This window comes from Populus alba, chromosome 6, assembly GCF_005239225.2.
Source record: "Populus alba chromosome 6, ASM523922v2, whole genome shotgun sequence".
Taxonomy (NCBI): Eukaryota; Viridiplantae; Streptophyta; class Magnoliopsida; order Malpighiales; family Salicaceae; genus Populus; species Populus alba.
This window is the reverse complement of record NC_133289.1, coordinates 7,838,072-7,856,426: the sequence shown is the minus strand read 5'-3', so window position 1 is coordinate 7,856,426 and position 18,355 is coordinate 7,838,072. Positions and strand designations below refer to the sequence as shown.

Sequence of the window (18,355 nt, the reverse complement as noted above, 5' to 3'; positions counted from 1 at the left end):
CTCTGTTTTCCTGGCCCCTCTCTTCTCTTTTAATTTTTATTAATTGAAATATAATAGAATTAAAGTTTGTTGATCAAAATAAAAGATTTACAAATTACAGAAATCTATTACAAATTAACATATAAAATTGTTGTTCATGAAAAATGAAGTCTACATTGCAACTGAGTGTAACCGTTGAAAAATCACAATCTATTTTAGTTTGTTTAATGTTAATTACTTTCTCATTAATGGAATCATTTTTTTTTTGGGTGCTGGCAGCATTACAGACTACATAAGAAGCAAAACATGGACTCGAAGATTGGGACAATCTAAAAATCTACTCAGCAAATGACTAAATAATTAAAGTCTTCAACGTTTAGCGTCTTAATTAGGAGATCGGCTAGAGCACAGCGTGCAGGTTTGTTACTTGGTCATTATCATCTATCTTTATATATATGTGCACAATAAAAATTCAGAACATTAATTAAATATATATGTATGTATTAATTAATAAGCTGTAAGGAAGTTTCGTGAGGAGGAAGGAATAAGATTAACAAAAAAGGTCTAGTTCAGCTGTTAACAAGTATAGAAGAAAAGGACTGATATCGAGAGGGCTGATGTCTCTCTGTTTTTTATTTATTTCTTAATTATTTAGTCCTTTTATTTTTTTTATTATTTCTATTATCATCATTATTATTAAACCCATCCATGTGATTTACGATTGTTAATGATATGCATGATCCCTTTGTCACGGCCATTAGTAAAAGTGCTAATTAATTTTCCGTACTTAAAAATACATATCTTGATATAGAAAAGAAAATAATTTCATAATTATAGCCCTGGATTGTAAATTAATGGAAGAATACCCCTATTGCTTACGGGAAAATGTCAAGGGTATATATAATTCGATGAATTATCTTTTAAATCTGAAGAATTAAAAAAAATAAAATCAAGGGGAGACCACAAGATTTCTCCATTTCAAGTACAGGGGGAACAAAAGGTTATTAAAAGAAGGTATTTTTTATGAGCGCTGGCGTAGAACTAGGCCCGAGGCCGTTTAAAAATAGGCTTGCGATTTTTAATCTGACCAATCTGAGGGCGTTGCCTTCTTCAGCAGTGAAGGGGTACAAATTAAAGTTTGAACATCTCTAGCTCTTGGTCTGCACTTTTTGGAGGTTTGACGTTTTAGTTTTTAGTTCAAAAGACATGACAGAGACTGTTCTTCCTTTGTGCTGCTTTAAGACAACAGAGACTCATGAAGATGCTGATGCTGGGATAACGAAAGAATACATCAATTGTGAAGTATGTTATACAACAGCTCTCTTTTATATTTCCTCTAGCATAAATTTGATTAATAACAGCGGAATTATCGATAGAAAATACTTCATCGATAATATCCAATGAAACTCGGCGATTAAAGCTGTTTTGTTAGTAATTACTGATACAATTATCAATGGAATAAAAATAAATATTATGTTGACAATATAAACTGATATTATATTCCGATAGAAATACCTATAGGGATAGATATTCTATGCCATTTTTCATTAGAAATTATGTCGGCAATTTTAAAAAGATTATAACCCACACGAGCTTCCTTTTCTATTCCTCATTCTCACAAGTTCAATCAACACTTAGAAGTGTCAGCATTTCTATCTTGTTTAACCAAGTAAACAAACCTATTTATTTTTTATATTACCCACTTATTTTTAAGGTTAACTTATTGAAATTGTTTTATAGTGTCTATAATTTACTTGTATATTTAAGTGTTTTACAACTTTTCCCTTAAGAATTTTGTTGTATGATTGTATGTATATTAGGATTTGTTTAAGATTTGAGGAAAATTAAATTTGTTTATAATTTGATGAAATTGAGTTTTATTTTGTAATGTAAGTATGTTATAATGGAAGAAATAATGAGTTATTTAATTGGTATCTATAATATTTATCGATTTTATTGTTAAGTTGGAGATTTAAAGAAGATTGAGTGTTTTTTAGAATTGATAATAATTAAAAGGTATTGATTTAGATTAAATAAGTATGAAATTGAATACTTAATATTAGCTCAGTTGTATAAATCCTTTCCGATAACATTTTGATAACTTTCAAGTGATGTATTGATCTTCTTATCTAGTTACCTTGTATCTGTGTATTATAGTCAATATAAGTACACGATGAAGATGGCAAAACCTTCTTCTCTTTTATTTTTTCACAAGCTTGACGTGCTTTTTGTCAGGTAACCCAATTTATTTATTTGGGTGTTGTTTTTTTTTTAAAAAAAAAAAAATAGCAGTAATTTATCTGGGTACACGCCAGTTTCCCATGGCGGGTGATAATTTGTTGCTTTGAAATTTTATTGGATGAGTCCAAATCCTTGGTGATGAATATCTGTTGAACAAGTAGGCATACTCTATTTGGTCACGATGCTTGGACAGAGCAAGTCCAGAAGAGGACAACAGCTTGCGATTTTGCTCCCACTTGCCAAAAATGTTCAAGTAGTGACCGGACCCACCTGCCAAGATGTCCGATCATTGTTTGCCGCACGTTACAAAATCCTCGTCGATGAGACGACCTTAAGCTCTATCTTTATCTATATATCTTATTGTCTCCCTTTTTCTCTTCTTTCTCTTTAACTCTTTCGATCCCTTCCGCTTTGGAATTTTCCTCCTTTAGGTTATTGTCTCCGTTTTTCTTTTCTTTTTCTTTTTCTTTTTCTTTTTCTTTTTCTTTAACTCTTTCGATCCCTTCCGCTTTGGAATTTTGCTCCTTTACGTTATATTTCATTTTAATTTGAACTTTCACATGAAAAAATATATTAAAAAATAATATAAATTATATCTAAAAATTTAAATTATTAAGAAAAAATGATTTTTTTTTATTTAATTTTTTGATAATTAGTGCCACCCGTCCGAGTGCTCGTCAACTGCTTGCTTCGTGTCCCAGGCGAAACAAATCACATGTTATGCCTGACGTCTCTCTTGAAGCACGCCACCATATCCACCGTTAAATGGAAGGGACAATTTCAGTGCAGATTATGGATCCAATGACATGACATGATATAAGAAGCGAGCCCGATTCAAGACTGCTCTGCCTGACTCACTGCTTTTCTTATTCATAAAAAAAAAAAAAAAAAAAAAAAAAGAATTGCACGGCAAAAATACAACTGAGGAGCGTATTGGTTAAAGAAAGACGTACAAGGACTCCTTTTTCAATTTCTTTAATGAATGGTGGCATGAAAAGGACTCCCATTTCACTCTTAAGCGTAGAGAATGATTAGCGTATTGATCAAACTGAAACCTTAAATAATTAGTGCTTTCCATTTTTTACTTCTTGTTCAGTTACAAAGTACTGAACAGAGGATTAAATCCCGGTTTATTTGTACGTTTTAAAAATATTTTTAAAGAATTTAATTTTTTTTATTTTAAATTAATATTTTTTTGATATTTTTAGATTATTTTGATATGTTAATATCAAAAATAATTTTAAATAAATAAAAAATATATTATTTTAATACTTTTCTAAATAAAAAATACTTTTAAAAACAATAACAACTACATTTTAAGACTACCACTGATTACCTCAATCAACCTTTTAATAATCGCTTGCTTCTTCTTCTTCTTTTAAAAAATAAAAATAAAAAGCAAAATACATGTCCCAAATACCCACACAAGACCCACTCATTTAATACACCATTTTTTTTTTTAAAAAAAAAAAAAAGTGGTTTTGGATTCATGTTTTTGTGAAATTGCCATTGCTCTTTAGAAATAAGGTGATGGTGGTCTTAAATTTAATGCTATGTTGCGGAAAAATCAATTGACTTTTGAGAAATAAATTCATAAAGTTGTTTTTTATATTTGATTATGTTATCAAAAATAAGTTAGAAAATTCATCTAAAAGAATATAGATATGCCTCTATATTATTTGCTTACAATAAAATTAATATGACCTAACATACATTAGCTATCAATAAATATAGCATAAATTATTGCATAAATCTTGAAGGTTTTTTTTTCTTATTTATGAAATAAAAATGGCTTTGAAACTCACCTTTAAAAGGGATAATTTGTATACTTTTGAGAATAATTTGTGTATTTTTTATTATGAGAATAAATTGTGTACTTGATTAAGAGCATAATGATTATTTAAAACATCCAAAAATTTAGAGAACAACAAGCATTTTCTAATATTAGAATCTTGTTTCGATGATGATGATGATAAAAAAAAAAAAAAAGTGAAGGTGCTTATGTTATAAGAAAATGATTAGTACATCTAAATAGTTTTATGTTTTTTTTATTAATTAACGTGGATGTCCGGATCAGCTTATTCGCACCTCAACTAATCCCACGGACCCTAAAGTTAACGATCATGCAAGCCTTCTGAGACTATCATATTAGCAATCACGAGGTTCGAACATGAAACAACAGGAAAAATAAACCCTTTAATCTTAAACTCTTATCACATGGCTTATCTACTAGATGGTTATGATAATTTGATCCTGCACATCACAGTAACTTGATTTCGTTACGCCAAATCTCCCGACATGAATTTTAAATAAACCTAAATCGGTTCCCCAACTATAAATATATTTTCAATATAATCCCCTAACTAGTAAATTTATCAATCGGACCCATCACAGATATTTCCTTAATTGGACCCTACCACTAATCGATGTCAGCTTATATAGTTGAAATACATGCACATAGAAAATGCTAGTATCACACCCCTCTATACCCACTTTCATGATTATTTAGATTTTTTATTCGATATGAATATGAAAGATTATAAGTATATACTTTTTGACGGAGATAGAGTATGAAACCTTGACAATTACCTCCACTAATTAAAGATTTAAAGGGTTAGTCTTTTTTAATCTTCTAAGCCATCTTTAGATTCTACTAAGAGGTGTTAGATTTTATGTTTTAAAAGTGTTTTAAAAAATAATTATTTTTTATTTTAAATTTATTTTTTTATATTTTTAATTAATAAAAAAATAAAAAAATAATTATTATCACAATTAAAAAATCAGGTAAATGCATTATAATGTGGTAAATAAAAGATGCTTGAAATGATTGGTTTTCACGCTAAAAATGGCGGTGGAGGATGTAAAAGGGTTTGGTAGTGGCTAATGATAACGTTTAACGACATCTATAAGCTGGTAACGGCAGGACCCCCTCAATAGATGGCGATAAGATCAGTAGTTGGGGGACTAGAATGAGAATCTATTAATGGTTGGAGGGCTAATTTAAAGTTTTCCCTTTTCTTCGAGTCGTGTAGCGCCACTTAATTATCATAAAACGAAAATAATAAATCTCCTTGCAAATTCTCTGCACACCCACCTCACGTCTCTGGACTGTAGTAGCTTTGCAGTTTGTCCGAGGTCCAAACCACAAGTTTTATACGAACAAAAGCACACCAGTGTTTTGTCTCTGTGAGCTTAAAAGGACAACCTTCTGTCTTATTACTACATCCTCTGATAATGATAATCAACAGAAATAAGTCTCCTACCTCTGTAATTACTGGCTTTTTTTCTTTTCTTGCAAATTATTAATTTTGGTGACGTTAATGAGTTGCAGCTGTTGTTGTCACCTAATCCAAGAATACCCACTTCATCGAATCCTTTGAATTTATGTCGAACTCCTTAAAAACCATCCAAAAAGTTGCCAAATTTATACTCCATCTTTTGACTGTTTCTGTGTCTCAATCTTTAAAATGTCAGTTCATGAAATGTCCCACCTGGATTTAGAGCCAGGGACACACCACCGCTCCGTTGCTGGAAGTGATATCAGTTCTTTTTCTGATGCAGAAAATGGGTCTTGCTACTCTCAGTTCTATTCAACCACTGCTGGGTCTTGTGATGATTACAGTTTCGCTTGTGTCTCTGAACCTGAGGGCATAGACGGTGTGGTTTTGGATTCTAGGAGGGTGTCTGATTGTTCAGTGGAGGTGGAGATTGAGAATAGGGTGCCTGAAATAAAGGTGCATTTGAGTAAAGTGGAGAGAGATTGTAGGATTTGCCATCTGGGTTTGGAGAGTAATAGTCATGAATCGGGCGTTCCTATTGAATTGGGTTGCTCTTGTAAGAATGATTTAGCTGCTGCTCATAAACAGTGTGCAGAAGCTTGGTTCAGGATTAGGGGAAACAAGTAAGTACAGGGTTGAATTCTGGTTTTTGTTTACTTTGGTTAATTTTCTTTTGCCGTTTTGTTTTGTTTTTGTTTTTTGAATATTTATTCGCGGTGTTGGTACGATGGCTAAAATTTTGGATTATGTTTAATTTTCTTTGTTTGTGAGAAATGTTAAATATCGACTTTGTGCTTCTTAGTAGTGTTATCAAAGTTGCCTGATGAGTTTTGTAAAGTGTAAATGATGCACTAAAGCGGGATTTCATGAAGGGATAATAGTAACTATTTTTCACCAAAGAGGACAAAGGGTTCAGTGCTTGAGGCTTTTGGATATTAGATTGCTGTCTGCTTAGTTTATGGGATACGAAGCATAATGTGGAAGTTAAGAATTATGATGAATAAAAGGGAAAGTGGAAGGGGATTCTGTTTATTTACAAGTTGAAAGAGTACAGCTTTAAGACACCAGTCCCAATGAAATGTCTAGCTACACCGACAATTTCTTGCCAATCTTTACTTTTTTGAAGTTTAGGAATCTAAATAATGCTCCTTTCTGAATCTCCTCCTCTTGTTGATACCTAGATTAAAGAACTTGTGGGTGCGCTACTTAATATTTGTATTTGTATAATCGCTAATGCAGATTCCTTGCTTTCCTCTTCGTCTGATGTGGTTAGCATCAAATGATAATTGACGTCACAAGACAATATTTAAGCATCATAGGATTCTGAATGACGGTAGAAATCTCCTGATGTCTGTGAATCTTAAAACTCATGGTTGCATTTCACAATCAGTGTTTATCTGTCACTCGTGTCTATATCAGGCAAATTGGTTGATACCATACCCCGAAAAACATGGTGAAATGGATTGTCTTGGTATCCGCTTTAACACATTCATTTCTAAACATCTGAACATTCGAAACTGTTAATTCAAGCACCAACATTTGCTTGTTGATGCATGCATTTAGTGGTTGCAAGGATCTTCTGTGTATCTTACTTCTCCTTGCTGGAATACTGTTAAATGATGTAAAAAAAACCTGTGTGCAGGAACAAGTGATGGGATCTGGCTATTGGGGAGGTTCAATGTAAATTATCCATTATTTGATAGTAATACAGTGGTATCTCTAGTCCTTAATCTATCACCAAATTCTTTGTTTGTCAATCGCAATAGGTATTCTTTATGCTTTGAATTTGAGGCTTTAACTGTACATATGTTCCTGGGTAAAATTTCCAAAATCACTGTTCTATCGACATATGATTTTCAAATATCTCTCTTTTACCTGGTATTCTAGTTTGCAGTTAGCCAGCTAGCCTCCTTTTAGCTGGACCAGGCATCTATTTTTTTGCCAGTTGTTCTAAGCCTTCTGCTATTGTGCTCGCTGAACAGATGAACTGCATGAGCTATATTCCTTTTAGGGGTTACATTAGTCCATATTACATGATCAATTAGCAGTATTTATTTGCATGTAACTTTCATTTCAAATTCCTAATCCGTGGCAACTATCATGGTATGTCTAATTAGTTCCTTTTGTCATGAAAATTAGTCTCGTATATGTTCTGGTATTTATCTCTCACCTATATTATTTGGTTCACTTGGTTTGTACCAGGACCTGTGAGATTTGTCATTCGATTGCACGCAATGTTGTTTTAGCAGGTGACATAGAATCAATCGAGCATTTGAATGAGACAAACAATGGCATGGATACCGCTATGACAGCAGTCTCAGCATCAATTCCCACTGCAGAAACTCGAAGCTTTTGGCAAGGCCACCGCTTCCTGAATTTCTTGCTTGCTTGTGTGGTATTTGCTTTTGTCCTGTCGTGGCTCTTTCACTTCAATGTGCCATCCTCGTAAACTTCTGTAGAAGAGGGTTGAGAGAATAGGAAAAGGAAATAACTTTAGAGGAAAGCCGAAGTAATCTAGAAGAGCTTGCAGAGATTGTTGTGTGAGAGTGAGGAAGACTTCAGTGCTTCATGTGGTTTTATAGGCAGTCATAATATTTTCCTTTAATACGCGTAGGAGTTTGTTGATCTATATACGTACAATGATATTTACCAGAGCTTTGTCAGCCTTGAAAATTATTCGTAGGTGTCCTGATGCTGGGTTGATTCATAGCTCTGCCTTGAAAAATATTTATAGGTGTTTGGAGGTTGCATTGATTCATCTAAATGCTGTTCTTTTTATGGTTAAGTTTTTCTTTATAATGCCTCGTACTATGGAGATATAGTTATGTCCATGACAGACATTCCCAAATCCCATTTTGATTTTGTTAGAAAATTTTGATCAGATTTCCCGCAAACAGCATTTTGAAGATCCAGCAACCACGAAAATGTCCGATGTCTCTCTTATTTTAATTCAAGTCTTGGCCACAGTTACTCTTTTTATGTTCCCCCAAAATGGTCATGAAAAGGGTTCATGAATGTCGGATTCCCAGGCTGAAGTGTCAACCAGCAATCTCGATCTTGGAAGCAGAGATGATCGGTAACAAACAACCTCTAAATAGGCCTTGCTTGACGAAAATCGCAGTGATGTGTCCCCGATGAATCTTGCATTGCACTAATCAACTACTAAACTCAAAAGATTAAAGAACTGAACTGCAGAAGCATAATTTATCCACTCAAACAAAAATAATTGAAGAATACTGTAATTTTGACACAAGGTCAAAATATGGATGTAGAAAATGAGAGGCAAGAATAAATACATGAGCCTACACAAAATTACCAAAATAGTAAATAAAAAAAGACCTATACACTTTCAGTTTTTGTTTCTTTTGGCTTCCAAGTTTGTGCCATCTTTGAGTGTTTCTTGTGCATCAGTCTCCATTCCAAGGCTGAAAAGGCAAGCTGCTTGAAGGTACGAGGCAGTGGACCACTCAGGAGAAACCACTTGGGCTTGCATAGCATCCCCTAGAGCTTCTTGTGGCATGTCACTCATTAAGTAAGATAAGCAACGCCTAGCATATACAGTTGGTGACACCATGGTTCCGCCATCGATGAACTGCAAAAGACAAAGGAAAACTTATTCTCCTTTCACAAGCCAGCATAAAGTTCTATTGCCATCAGGATGCAGAGGATAAACTCGAACCCATATTTTATAACAAGAAGATTCAGTGCTAACAATAAATCTGTGGAAGAGGCTCGATTTAGTGGTGCTATCCTGATAGCAGCAAACTGTACAAGGTATCAAGAGCTTTGGCAAGAACAATTTATTTCCCTAACTTGATGGAGGCACTATTAAAATTTTATCAAGGGATAAGATTTATCTCTTGTTCTTTGTTCATAAAATATAGTTCTTCATGCTGCTAAGCAATCCAATAGAAAATTTTCTTCTCTAACTATAGACAAAATGATACCAACTTATCAACGAGTGATATATAGTGTCAGTTTCTATGGGTAGTCTTGTCTAATTTATAGCTACAGAATATGAACTAATTTATCGTGTTGGGTTGCTTGTAACTATATAAGAAAATAAACCATCCTAAACCACAGATTCCAGATTCAACATAACAAGGGAAACTCACTTGAGTGTAGCAATCAATGGCAGTCGCAAAATCCTTTGCTCGAAAAGCAGTATCTCCATGCTTCTTAGAATTCAGGGTCTCTTGCATCTGATTAGTCCACATTTGGAAAGAAAGCTGCAAGGAAAGAGGAAGACAATTAAGAGATAAGCAAACATTTAAAAAACAGGTTACATAATGGGGCCAGAGCAACATAATAAGACTTCCTCCCCAAAGGTCCCTGGTATCTAGTTCCTACGATGAAATTTTTAGATTCAGACACAAAATCCAGAAAAAAGGGGGTTAAGAGCTGTAGGCATGGTTTTTAATTGACAGGTAGACAAACTAACGTTTTTTTTTATTTTTTGAGTATGGACAAACTAACAGTTAGACCATGAGATAATAGTTACAACCGTGGACAGTGTTTTTAATTGATTGTACAATAAATCAATAGGACTTTGTTCTGGCCTTACAGGACATAGTTATGACTATTACAAGGCAAAGTGGCATGACTCAAAACAAAAACAATTCATTTATCTATTTGTTTTATTTTTATTGCAATGAAATGTGGAAACCACTCAAATTTCCTTTTCCTTCAGGTCGCTCACTCTTGATATGCATGTGACATGGACTACTAATCTTGCTATTTTATTGATTCGGACGTCAATATGGTTACATTTTTTAGTAACAAAAATAAACCATCAATTACAAACTAGAGATGGCAAACCTCATTGGCAATCCCCTCATCGTCCTTGTATCCAATCTTTTCCAGTATTTCATGTATGGCAGTGAGATCCGTTCTCAAGCATGCCTCACCAAAAGGAGTCAATGACAATGGCTGAGTTGATGATGCAGTTTCTTGTCGGATGCCCATTAAAACATATGACGGGACCTGCTAAAACAATATTTGATAAGAAAAAGGTGTATTTACAAACTTTTCAACCCAGCAGAAGCAGGCCTAATTTTAAGAAAACTATGCCTGCCCTTCTCCACGAAGACACACAGCAAAGCAAACTATTTTAAATACCTCTGTTTCTTTTTGAAGTGACATAAGTGCAGTGACAAGGGATTTAGCATTTGGCCTTTCACGAGCTTCATACTGCAAACAACGTGAAGCTAATCTAACCAACTCTGTTCCGTCATCTTTTGAAAAATGGCCTTCTAGAGCAGAATCCATCAACATCAGGAAATTTTTGCCACGAATCAGGTCAAGTGCCTAAAAAGAAGACAGGCAGTGGAGGAAATCCTCAAGTTTTTAATGCTTAAATGACCATCAATCACAATGCGAATAACAATAGTTCATCTGTACTACAAGGGACCAAGAAACCAATAAGATGGGTTATTACAGCTTAAGAAAAGCAAATTAACTTACATGACTTGGAGGAATATGTTTGCCACTCAGAAGATCCAACAACAAGGTTCCAAAGCTGTAAACTACACTTTCAGGTGTCACTCTACCTGCCAGGATAACGGAACAATTTTTATCATCAACCATTTCTAATAATTTAATCATTTTCAACCTTTTCCCTAGCCCTTGGTACCCAAAACTAATCAGATTGAGAGGTAACTGATCCATTTATGTACGCAAAGGTCATATCAGTTTATAGTGATCATGAGTTCAGATGCAGACACAGTCTTTACCAGTTCTCAAGTACTCTGGCGGGGTGAAAGCCAAATTTGTACTGTAACTTTTGCCATCACGACTATTCTTCATGAGGCCAAAGCAAGATAGCCTAGGATTACCATCCTGTCAACAGCTGGACCAAAATTAGGACCGAAACAATACAGTGGATGAACCAAGCACAGAGAAGATTCTACATCGCAGAGACGCAGACAACCACACTTACCTTATCAAATAAGATCCTGTAGGCATTGAGATCATGATACAACGCCCTTCCTTTGCTGCTACAGTACTCCAGAGCTTGTGCCAAGTACAGGGCTACCCTCAACCTCATTGCCCATTTCATGGGCTGGCTCTCCCCTGTAATGACCAAAATATCAAGAATTCAAACAAAGCATGCGAGGACGAAACCAGTTAAAGTTCATTAACTCTAACCCTAAATACCATTATATTCCCTAATCAAATCTGATCAACTAATTTTCAATGTTGGGAATTTTTGGCTAACATAAGAAAAAGGCAAAAAGGGTCTCCTAGCAATAAACAAACAATAAAAGATGAAAGGAAAGAATTTCAACAGCCAAAACAAACACATTAAAATTCAAAAGAAAAGAAGTGCTTACAGTGAAAAAGATGCTTAGCAAGGGTTTCATGAGGCATGAACTCAGCAACTAGCAGCCTCTCCTCTCCTTCACAGCAACATCCTATCAAATTCGCCAATCTCTCACTCCTTAAACTCCCCACTGTTCTCGCTTCCTCCTAAATTACATTTTTACCAAATCCATTTTCAACTTAAGAGTATATTAGTGACTTCTCACAATTTTAACAGAACATAAAGAAATCATTAAAAAAAAAACTGTTCATTTGAACGTACGAGGAATTGGCGAGAATCAGGCCAGGCGAGTCGGTTAAATCGTTTAACAGCGATCCAACGGTCATTGTCTAGTTTCCCTTTGTAAACAACGTTCGGAGCTTTTTCACCATGTTCCGATACTATGTTGTCCGAAGAGAACCCAGACGTGGCTGCTTTCAGTTGTTCGAAACTGAACTCGGTGAAACTCGGGAATGCATTTCTGTCACTTTTGCCCCCATTTTCTGCACCGAAAGGCAATATTACCCCAACAATTACCCCTCATTTACAAAAGAATAAAAATAAAAAAACAGAGACGGAGAAGATACAGGAGGCTTGAATTACCGAGATCGGAGGATTCGAGGACTGAAGCCTTAAGGTGAGACTGGAACCAGCAGAGAGAGAATTTGGAGCAGCGGGCTCCCATTGATTAGAGAGAGGGAGTAAAAAATAAATGAAAATGATCAGACGGTGACGAGAGGAAGTGAATCAAACGGTTTGCATCACTTCTGGTGCTGATCCTTGTCTACAAGTTACTGGAAGTGGTCGAATGCTACTTCACAGGGGGGGAGAAAGCGGGTTGTTGAGGATCCCAAGCTTTTATTGAAGCCAGCAAGCTTTAGGCTTTAGCTACTTGTGTTGTGTGTATTTGGGCAATGAATTGCAAAGGGCCTTTCAGGTTTCAGCTTCTGCCTTTTTTAGCAACCTCTGTCTCCCCAGTCCTCGCTCTCTCTCGTTTTCAAATTTTCTGTTTTTTAGTGGTAAAAACTTTGGATGGTGTCTGAAGGGTTATTTTGGGTACTTGCACTTTAATTAATTAATGGAATGTTAGAAAATGTAGTAATGGTTGTTTTTTAAAATTATTAAAATAATATTTATATTATTTAAAAAAAATATTTTTACATTAAAAAATATAAAATAAAATAATAAAATAATTTTTTTCAAAAAAAAAAAACACAAAAAGAAACATGCTAACCGTTATTTATTTTATATGATTGGGCTAAGCTTAAAAACTAGCATTTTTCAGAGTGAAGTGTATTTTTGCCTTTATAGATTCAGCAATGTTCTACTTCTACTCCCATAGTCTTCATTTCTCAATTTTATCCTTCTAATTTTTGTAAAGTTATTTTTTCTTGTTTTCCTCTCTTTTTCCTCTCAAATACCCATATATGTTACCTTGCAGTATCTCAACTTAAAGATTTAAAGAAAATGAGAGAACCTAAAAACCAAATCCAAGTTTAGGGTAACTGGGAGCTTTTTGGAAACTAAAAGGGTAACATTAGAAGATTTTTTTTTATATATATATAGAATATCTAAATTAAATTGCATGGTCCTCAACTAATCATTCTGAATTTAACAACTATATAAACCCAGAAAATTTTCAACTATAGAGATAGAAGTAGGCATTGAAAAAATCAAAGGAGTTGAGGTGGCAGGCTGATCCGATTGAAATCATGGGTCGACGTCGTAGAAATATAATTGTGCACATGGAATGATAATTTAGCTTGATGAGACCTGGTAGTATTTGACAGGGAATTTATGTGTTAATTAATTTGAGATTAGCTGTTGTGTTTGGTTGCTGTGATTGTGTCTTATTGAGGAACCTTAATTGACAAGGACTCTGTCTCTCTCTGTTTTTCGTTGAAATTGGATCTTGCAGATCCTTTGTATTTTTCTAGAGAGCCCTTCTTCTTGTTGTTCATAGGCTAACTTATTATTATTCAAAATGTAGTCTCTTTTTTTTTTATTAGAATGATTAATAATAGTAAATTGCTTGTTTGCGTTTTGACTGGTTCAAACTAGGAATTATTCATATTAATCCCTAGTTTCCTCTGTGGGTCGACAAACCTGTAGTCAAATCTCATCCGCGTATTGTTAGTTTAATTAGAACGCGTTTACTCTTTCATTTTAAAAATTTAATATGTGTTCAAATCGTTTTAATATATTAATATTAAAAATAATATTATTTTAATATATTTTTCAAACAAAAAACATTAGGATAAACTACTATTAAGTACCATTGTATTTTAATATTGTGATTAAGTTAATTATAATAATCTTTGTTTATTAAATAATGAATCTGAATATGGTGAGTGATGTCAAAGGGTCATTCCTTTGAACGGAGGGAATAAAGAAGCCATGTGATCGCCTGAAAATGAAGGAAAATCTTACACGTAAAAAGCAAGTGTTCCTTTAAACCGTTGCCGTTTGATAGATTACCACGGTAGGGTTTATGTTCAATGGGTGCTTATCCAAGAAAAAACTTAATCAATGGGAAAAGGTTGCTGCCTTTTAAAATTATTTATTTTGCACTCGTCTCCATCGATGATAACTTAGTTATCAAGTAGGGTGTGAATCATTAGCTACTGAGTAGGGTTTTTTTTTTTTTTTAGGATTTTGTGCAACGGGATTAAATTATTTTAAAATTATATTTTAAATAAATCATTTATACTCAACTGTTACATTAGCAAGAAATTATATCAAGAAGTGTATATTTAATTATCAACTACACTTTGTATTATAGAATGTTTGATATTGAAGTAGCAGTTATTTTTTAAATTATTTTTTACTTAAAAATAAATTAAAATAATATTTTTTTTTTTTTTAAAATTTATTTTTGATATCAATACTTTCAAAACAATTAAAAAACACTAAAATTAATTAATTTTAAATAAATAAATCATTTTTTTAAAACGGTTTTTTGCCGTAAAAACATATAAGTTCTTAATCATCATCTATTCTTTACTTTAGCAAAACCAAGGAGAATAGTGGTGTATAATTTTACTAGTGATAGGTATTATGATATTAATTTTTTAAAAATATATTTTTTATTTAAAAATATATCAAAATAATATTTTATTATTATTATTAAAATTTATTTTGACATTGGCATATCAAAATGATTCAAAAATATTAAAAAAATAATTTAAAACAAAAAAAAAATCATTTTTTTTTTCAAAAACACAACCACCGACAAATTACTGTAACAAGGCCATGAACAGAGAACCTCAGCATGCTATTTCTAACCATTGACCAAATTCATTCCATCCCTCATGCCTTTTCCTTCTTTTTCTTACATATTGAACGATTGGCCTTTTGTTTTATGTTATAGAGATTCCAAAAAATGGCCTCCATTTCCATATGTCCAGCCTGAAAAGATTAACCAACCTGAAAATTGAAGATGATGCAAGCTTCAAGGATCAAATCAGAACAATCCATCACAGGTCAACAAACAAGCTATGCTGTGTTTCCTCGTTGCATATATTTTAAACCGGAGCTAGCCTTGTTCTCCCTTTGCACTTGCACTATTCTCTACTGGATCTGAGAAGCATGCTAGCTTTTGTTCACACACTGATCATCATTCAATAAGGATAACAACAGGAAAAGAGTAGAGCAAAGCAATCCTTTTGTCTGACAGTTGGAGTTATTATTTGCACCACCCATTTAGGGCTCAAGAGGACCCCTCCCCCTCTCTTTTTTTACAAGGAAAAGAAAGAGCATGTAGAGAGAGAAAGTGGTTATTATCATAGCTAGACAGACCATTGGTCTCTCTCCCTCTTTATTGACTGAGTTTCCAAAGCTTGATTTGCGCCGGCATCACGTTCAGGGCAGAGACGGTGGTGGGGCAATGAGTGCCTATCATACTATACCATATGAGACGAGCAAGCATGCATGGGGCCAAGCTCATTCGCTGTCAAGAGCAACAAAAACACACTTGAAAGAGCCCACATGGGCAACAAGATCAAATTGCGCTACAGCCCATGTTCTTGAATCATTGAGAATGCATCGAGGAACAAGAAGATGGGCGAACCTCGAATTCGGGTGTTTTATTATCTCTGTGCTTCCTTTCACGTCCACAAGTAGCGTCATGAAAGCTATAACCTCAACACAAAAGAACACATTTAGAAACGTGGCTGACAAATATGACGCAAGTCTGCTTATTTCTCCTTTCACAGCACTTACCCTAAAATTCATTTTTAATCTTTTTCCATTTGAGTAATAAGGGAAATCACTTGCCGCGCTTTGCGACGGCTGGGTCATTTTTTTTTTTTAACTTGAAAAAATAATTTTGAAACATTGCTAGCATGTTTTGAAGTATAAAAGAGATTTTGTGATTGAGACATAAACCATATTGGTTCTAATAAGAATATCGGTTGACTTAATTATAAGATAAAAAAAAAAAAACAATGAAAATAAATGTATTGAATCTAAAAATAAGAAAAAGATGATAATGATGACCCGAAGAAAAAGATCTGTTGCCATATAAAAAATAATTATGAGGTTGAATTTCAAGATAACGCAACGTTAAAGGATAAAATTGAAGAAAAAAAAAAATCTTGAGTCAATCTAAGTTAAGCATAGCCTTATCATCCTTATAGAAAGCAAATAAAAAAATATTTAATTGTCAATAAATTTAATGTTGAATGATAAAATAAAAAAAAATCATTGTAAAAAATATTAAAAAAAGATTGCTTGTCAATTTAGGTTAACATTTCATACTTTTAACCTGGTCATGAAACCAAAATCACCGCATAGAAAAAAAATTACTAAGTCCAATCCATAACAATTCAATGTTAAATGACGAGATTAAAAATACAAAAATCATTTAAAAAAAAAAAGATCCAAAGCAAAAAAAAAATTAAAATAATAAGGACCAGATTTGACATAAAAATAAAATGAAGTTAAATGATGTAAAAGGCCCGAGTTAACATTGAAACTCATAACACAAGTTGTGAGGTTGGCTATCCACATAGAAAGAAAAATTGAAAAAAAGAAATAACAAGTTGAATTTTCAATAAACTTGGTGTTGAAGGATTAAATTTAAAAAAATCAATGTAAGAAAAATTAAAAAAAAAAAACCGATGTCAATCTGGTTTAATATTTCATACTTGTGACTCAGGTCATGAGACCGTGATCACTGCAATGAAAAAAATACGAAATTCAATGTTGAAGGAAAAAAATTAAAAAATAAAATCAATTTAAAAAAATATAGGGACCAAATTTGACATAAGAATAAAAAAAAATGATGAAGGGTGAAATTTAAAAAATAAATAAATAAATGGATGAAATTGAAAAGAAAAAAAGCAATTCAAAACAAATAAAAAGCAATCAAAAGAATGAAGGCTACAATTGAAATAAAAATAAGTGGGAGTACAACTATTTATTTTGGTTGGACCGGTGTGAATCCTAAGAAAATGAGAGAAAAAAAAGGGGAAAGAAGAAAAAATTACATAGGCATTGAATCGTCATCTATAATGTCACACATGTCACTCTATTAGATGCATCATCACTTGACCCTTTTGGTGACACAACAGTTAGATATTTTTGACCACCAGGAAATGTCGCATGCATTGTCTAAAGAGTGCAAGCAACCCCTACCTATTAGCGTGTGTAAGCATACATTACATGCATTGATTATCTTTTTTAAAATAATATTTTATGTTTGTTAAAATATCAAATTGTCTCTCACTTAACAAGATTATAACAAAAAAAAACATAAGAAAAGGATGAAAAAAGCATCTTGTTATCGGTTTAATAATTTTGTGATTTCATGAATAATTAAGTTATTTTATTGTTTTTAAAATAATAAAAAAAAAACTAAAAAGGTCATATATGGTAGTTTTATATTTATTTTAAAAGATAAATAAGTTATTTTACTGTAAAAAGTTTTAAAAAAATAATTTATCCTCGAAACAATTTGACGATGAAAAATAAACCATAAAGAAATATTATATTGCTCCCTAATCAAGTTAATAAATTCTGTTTGAAAAAAAGGTAAAATAATCATTTTAGTATTTCAATCAACAACAGTAATAAACTGTATTTATAATGAATTTATTTAATCCCCAAGAAAATCACAAAAAGTTTTCCACATCTGCAAAGGTAGGTTGTTGACGCAGACGCATGAAAAGCATCAATTAGGTGTGTCTGTGTGTGTTTTTCTTTTGCAAGAAGGATCTGCTTACATTCTCTAGAAGGCCATAAATAATACATTAAATTGCGATCAATTCTAATATTATTCGGTGCACGTTTGATCATATATACTTGGAATTGATTCTTGTTTGATAATATAAAAAATCATTAATTTAATATTTTTTATTTTTGAATTAGGGTTTGGCTGGAGAAGCGGTGACTTTTAGCTGAGATTATGATTTTTTTAAAAAATTATAAATTATAACTTTTAAAAATAACACCTGTAATAATAATTTTTAAAGTACTACTAGATTAGTAAAAAACCACAACTAAATTGATGATTCATTAACCGACACTTAAACTGCAATACCACGTGGCTGCACAG

At 32.9% G+C, this 18,355-nt stretch overlaps 2 protein-coding genes across 2 annotated transcripts; one reads left to right on the top strand and one right to left on the bottom strand.

Moving 5' to 3' along the window:
- Nucleotides 1–5,296: 5,296 nt before the first annotated feature.
- LOC118048410 (uncharacterized) lies at nucleotides 5,297–8,283 on the top strand. The gene is made up of 2 exons (XM_035058074.2): nucleotides 5,297–6,121; nucleotides 7,701–8,283. The coding sequence occupies exons 1-2, from the start codon at nucleotides 5,688–5,690 to the stop codon at nucleotides 7,945–7,947; spliced, it is 681 nt and encodes a 226-aa protein (XP_034913965.1). The 5' UTR covers nucleotides 5,297–5,687; the 3' UTR covers nucleotides 7,948–8,283.
- Nucleotides 8,284–8,674: 391 nt separating this feature from the next.
- Nucleotides 8,675–12,815, bottom strand: LOC118048398 (serine/threonine-protein kinase BSK6). The gene is made up of 10 exons (XM_035058059.2): nucleotides 12,403–12,815; nucleotides 12,082–12,302; nucleotides 11,831–11,966; nucleotides 11,437–11,570; nucleotides 11,231–11,336; nucleotides 10,962–11,047; nucleotides 10,617–10,805; nucleotides 10,317–10,481; nucleotides 9,614–9,727; nucleotides 8,675–9,090 (listed from the first exon to the last, which is right to left on the bottom strand). Exons 1-10 carry the CDS (start codon nucleotides 12,482–12,484, stop codon nucleotides 8,848–8,850), a joined length of 1,476 nt encoding a protein of 491 aa, XP_034913950.1. The 5' UTR covers nucleotides 12,485–12,815; the 3' UTR covers nucleotides 8,675–8,847.
- Nucleotides 12,816–18,355: the final 5,540 nt, after the last annotated feature.